We start from the raw sequence: 5479 nt of genomic DNA on the forward strand, positions 1-5479 counted from the left end.
TGGAGCGGTGCCTGGCCCATAACAGGCGCTCGTTAATTGTGAGCAATCATTATCATCATGGAGCTCAGGAGACTGTGGAAGAGAGGCTGGTCAGGGGCCATCAGGGAAGGTTCCCAGGAGGAGGGGGCATCTAAGCCAGAATGAGAGGGAGTTAACAAGGCAAGGGATGGAAGGGTGTTATAGGCAGGGGAACAGCAGCAAAAAAAAAACAAAACAAAAAAACTGTTTACTTTTCTTCCTGTGCTGGAGCTCAGGCCTCCTCCTTAATCCCCCACGGATCCAGGGGACACAGGCTATGGCTAAGGAGACCCTCCGGAGGGCCCAGCTGAGCACTGAGGGGAGCCACTGACCAGGGAGCAGCTGATTGGGAAATTCACCCCTGTCTACTCCCCCAGATCTCCAAGCCTGACCCAATCTTACGTGGTTGATGCCCATCACAGGGCAGCTTAATGCACTTCCTAGGCACACCCAGCAGGAGCTCAGGAACAGGCCGAGATCCTGTCACACCCAGAGAGGTTGAGTGACTTGGTCAGAGCCACACAGCCTCCGGGACTGAGTGTTTGTATTCAATTCTCCCTGTGTTCTTGGGCGGGAGCTGGTCTGGGCTAAGAAAGGAAGGGCCAGGAAGGGCCGTTCCCCACTGAACCAGACAGAGGCCATTGTGTCTTGGGAAACCCAAATCCAGCCCCCTCCGGGTGGATGTGGGGTCGGAGGAGGAGAGGGGCAGCGGGGGATGGCCTCCCTGCCCCCATCGCCTCGGGGCTCCCAGCCCAGCCACATCTGGATCCCAGCTGGCAGCTCCGGGCAGAGGGGGAGCAGTGGCCGCAGGAACTTGCCATCAAAGGCAAGGAGCAGCCTGGTGGCGAGGAGACAAAGGCCAGGGCCGCCTCCAACCCCAGGCGCCAGGGAGGGTGCTGGTGCGGTGAGTGAGGCATTGCCTCCGGAGCCACCCCATCCTCAGCCACTCTGCAGGGGGATGGGAAACTGAAGCCTCCGCTGGGAGCCCCCCACTGCCCACGCCTCCTCGGGGGCTCCCCTGTGGCCGCCACGCATGGAACCTGGCTTGTGGCCACAAGTCAGGGCCGCTGCTCATCCTTGGGGACACACAGCCTTGGGGACACGAGTCACGACCCCATCCCCCTGGGACACCCCTCTTGCCTCCCTTCCCCACTTGATTCAGCCCCTGGAGCCCCAATGATGTCTCCCCCAGAAAGTTGCCCCACCCCATGGAACAGTGCAGGGGAAGTGCCCTTCAGAAAAGCAGCGAGACTCAGGCTGGATAAAGTTTATTGTGCTGGTTTGTTACAGCTCAGCACCCGGAAAGTTGTGCAGAGGTTGGGGGGACCCCAGATGGAGGGATGGGGAAGAGGACCCCCCAGAGCCTCCCCAAATCAGGACGGAGCTCAGGCTCCCTGGTCGAGGACTAAAGAAGGCTGTGGACATAGGCTGCCAGACACCGCGTATGAGCAGAGGGTGGGGCGGGGGGTGGGGGTGCTGGGTGCCCTGCTCCAGGCCAGGCGTCAGAGACCCTCCACCCCCCCAGACTCCCCAGAGTGAGGTCGCCTCACTCAGAGCCCCGGGCTTCTAGGCTGCTTTTGGGAGCCTGACAAAAAGGTTTCGTTCATTCACCCCATCCTCACACCCCATCCCCACGGCAGTAGCTGGCCCAGCCCCCACATCCCACACCCCAGACCAACCAGACGCTGCGGGGCACCTTCCGGAACACCGAGAGCAGTAATTTCCAGAGTGCGCCCTGCAGCAGTTTCCACTGTAGCTGCTAAAAAATAATAATAATAATAATAACGAGAGTACTCCCTGGTCAAAAGCAGTTTGGGAAAGGCTGTGAAACCAGAAACCAGATTCCCCGGGGCCTTGACTGCAGGACTTGTCAGAGCCCTGGGGTGGTCTAAGGGGGTGCGGGGAGTCGAGAAGCAGCGTTTCCTCAATTCATTGGATGCCAACATCTTTTTTCTTTTTTCCACAGGGTACCTCAGGGAACCCAGTTTGGGAAATGCTCATTTTCGTACCTGTCAGGGTACCTCAGGGAACCCAGTTTGGGAAATGCTCATTTTCGTACCTGTCAGGGTACCTCAGGGAACCCAGTTTGGGAAATGCTCATTTTCGTACCTGCCTAGAGGTGAGCAGGTGAGGGGCCCACTTCTGCCGTAGCACTAGCCGCACCCGCCCCGGCCACTTCCACGTCTCCCGGTTAAAATCTTCCAAAACTCCTAGCTGATCGGTTTACGTTTCTACCTCGATGGTGATGCTGGCCCGGTCAGGGGGGACCCGCCAAGTATGTTTCCTAATCGACGTGGTGGTAAGGGGGACACATCCCCAGCCCCGCCTCCCCACAGGAGCTGTGCTTGGGATGTAGCCCTTCGGGGCTGCAGAGGCAGATGTTCTAGAACTTGGTGAGATTCCCGGGTGGAGCGGACACCAGTGTCTGTTCGCTGTAGGAGGGGACACGCTGGGATTTGCAGCTGGGGGTGGCCCAGAGGGGACCCCTAGGGGCCAGACAGTCAGGGCCACAGCCCTGGGGGCCTGTTAGACGCTAGGGGTAACACTGCCACAAGCACAGGGACTCTGGGGGGGCCCAGCTGGGTCCCCGGCTTCCTGGGCTAATGAGGGAGCCGCTTCTGGCTCCCCTGGGCCTTCTCGGACCCCCAGGACCCCCTCTGCCAGCCCTGAGCATGGCCCCTCCGTCACCCCTGGCTTCTCCGTGGGGACCCCACACCCCGGGGCGTCCCGGTCCTCCTCCTGGCCGCCTGGCTGCTCTTCCTCTGACTTGCCCTCCATCATCCTGGCTCCATCTCCACCGCTCGGGGCCGCCCTGGTGGGAGACCTGAGGTTCTGGGTGGCGGCGAGGATGTCGGCCTGGAGCTGCTGGGAGGAATCCAGGGCCTCGTCGGGCCGGCCGTCGGGGGCCCTGTCGGGGACCTCGCTGAAGGCCTGGGGGCCCCCGGCCCGGTCCCTCTGGTCCACGTACTTCTTCTTGGGGAAAGACGAGGGGTAGTAGGCGGAGGCCTTGTGCTTCTGGCGGGTGATGACGGCGGCGCAGACGGTGAACATGACCAGGAGGACCAGCGAGCCCACCACGGCGATGAGCATCACGTACTCGCGGAAGAAGTCCACGATGCCGTCCAGGAAGTTGGTGGGGGGCTTGGGGCCCGCCAGGGGCGTGGGCTGGGGCCCCACCGACGTGGCGCTGAGGGCCGGGGTCCGGGGCGGCGGGAGGCTCGGGGAGGAGGCCGAGGAGTCATCGGCCTCCCCGCTGCCCCCCATGTCCTCCAGGAAGGACACCTGCACGGGCACGGAGTGGGCCACGGCGGGCAGGACCCTCACGAGGAGCAGCAGCGACACGATGAGGCGGGGGGCCATGGCAGAGACCATGCTGCCCGGGACCTGTGGGCGAGCGAGGCAGAGAGAGGTCAGGGGGGGACTCAGGGTCTTAGGGGACCCCGAGGAGGTGCAGGAAATATGAAGTCACTTCCTTCCTCAGGCCTGAGCCTCTGCGTGGTACAAAGGACCCCCGTTCCTTCCTATGTGGGGTTCACGCCTGCCCCCCCCTGCCCCCCACTCTGAGGTCCTGGAGGGCAGGGTCTGAATCTTATTGATCTCGGCATCCTCGGGGTTTGGCCCTGTATCTGGTATACAGCAAGTGCTCCATAAATGTATCTTGACTGACTTGAATTAATGGTAATAATTTAGCCTTTTACTGCTTGCCCTGTGCCAGGTACTTTTTTTACCTTTTTTGACGTGGAATTTCTCATTGCCTCTTGAGGACCACCCAAGGGGGGAGGTGCTATTATTCGCCCATTTTCCAGGTATGGAAACTGAGGCTCAGATGGGGTTCCGTGACGTGCCAAGGAAGAACAGGGGCTTGAAGATGGCAGGGCTGAGTAAGTGAGGAACTGAGGAACCATCAGCGGACCCCCCTCTTATGGGGAGCCCTCCCCAGCAGCCCCCAGCCCCTCTGGGGTCGCCTTCCCTTCTCGGGAAGAGTCATAGGTTTTGAAGCCTGCACGTGTTCTGAGCTCAGCAGAGGGCCTGCACGCCAGGAGCATGCAGGGAGCATCTGCCCCATGGCCAACTTCCCCTCAAGGCTCAGAGCAGGACCTGGAGGCTGCAGGGTAACCCCACTCCCACCCCCACCCCGTGCCTGAGACAAAGCTGGAGTCCACTGGAGCCTGAGTCCCGCCACTAAACGGGGACCAGCTGAGCCCTGCACCTCACTTGCTCCCAACATGAACCCTCAGACCCTATCTGGCCCAGACAGCCGGCTAGCTAATAACTTCCTCATGGCCCCGGTTTACTGACCCTCCCTGCCAACCTGAGTGGGGCTAGGTGCTCAGATAAACCCAGAGACCCCCTTCGGTGGCCCCAGGTCACCCCCTGAGAACCCCATCCTGACCCAGTGGAGGGCCCAGGACCCTGACACTGGGTGGGGCTAGAGGCTCCAAGATAGAAAAGCCGTAGGATCGCGTCTGAGGCTCTCGGGGAACTGAGATGGGGAGACAGAGGCCCAGAGAAGGCGAGGGGCAGCCCAAAGGCACACAGCAAGTTCCCAGGCTGGAGAAGGAAGTCAGGCTTCCAACACCTTGACCGCAGGTCCCCTTGAGGGCCTGGGCCAGACGCCCCGCTTCATTACACGGGTGATGCGCTGACCTCATGGTGACCGGGGGGACTCGGAGATGAGGTAGGAATGGCGCCGGGCCATGGAGTGGCTTTTCCAAGGAAGCCGGGCCTCTCAGTGAAAGTGCCATTCATTGAGGCTGACTCTGGACAAAGTGGCTCAGATGGCAAAAACAAAAGATAATTCCAGGGCAGAGGAAGAGGCAACACTGCCCAGGGCTCATTGTTAGGGAGCTGGTCAGTGCTTTCTTCACAGGCCACTGCTCCTTGGAGCCCCTCTGTGGGTGTGAGCCTGCAGAAGCCCTGGGGGCCGGCGCTGCCCGTCGTCTGCTTTCAGAGGAAACTGAGGCTCAGAGACGGACAGTGATTTGCCCCAGGACACACAGACAATAGTGTCAGAGCTGGGGTTTGAACCTTCCTCTGTGTGACCCAAGTGTTCTATCTCTCTATCTATCATCTATCTATCTATCTATCAATCTATCATCTATCTATCTATCTATCTATCTATCATCTATCTATCTATCTATCTATCTATCATCTATCTATCTATCTATCTATCATCTATCTATCTATCTATCTATCTATCTATCTATCTATCATCTATCTATCTATCTATCACGCCCTCTGGTTGGCATCACTTGTCAGCTGGGAAAAGGTCTGAGATGCTACATGAACTGCAGGAGCCTTCTCGGCCCCCCTCTCACGGGCACTTGTAGCAAAGGTCCTACTCAGCTTCGATCTCGGGGTCTAAGCCGCAGCAGTCCCCACCCTGCCTCTGCCTGCAGTCAAGCCCCAGGAGAGACCCCTCGTGGTGGCAGCTGAGCTTCTCACCACAGACCTCAGCCAT

At 59.8% G+C, this 5479-nt stretch overlaps 1 protein-coding gene across 1 annotated transcript; it reads right to left on the reverse strand.

Annotated features, from left to right (window-relative positions):
• Positions 1 to 1976: 1976 nt before the first annotated feature.
• On the reverse strand, positions 1977 to 3400 carry LOC102433464 (transmembrane protein 119-like). Its single transcript, XM_006108903.3, has one exon. The coding sequence runs from the start codon at positions 3388 to 3390 to the stop codon at positions 2545 to 2547; it is 846 nt and encodes a 281-aa protein (XP_006108965.1). The 5' UTR covers positions 3391 to 3400; the 3' UTR covers positions 1977 to 2544.
• Between the last annotated feature and the right edge of the window lie 2079 nt (positions 3401 to 5479).

Source organism: Myotis lucifugus, unplaced genomic scaffold (genome assembly GCF_000147115.1).
Source record: "Myotis lucifugus unplaced genomic scaffold, Myoluc2.0 scaffold_4242, whole genome shotgun sequence".
NCBI classification, from domain to species: Eukaryota; Metazoa; Chordata; class Mammalia; order Chiroptera; family Vespertilionidae; genus Myotis; species Myotis lucifugus.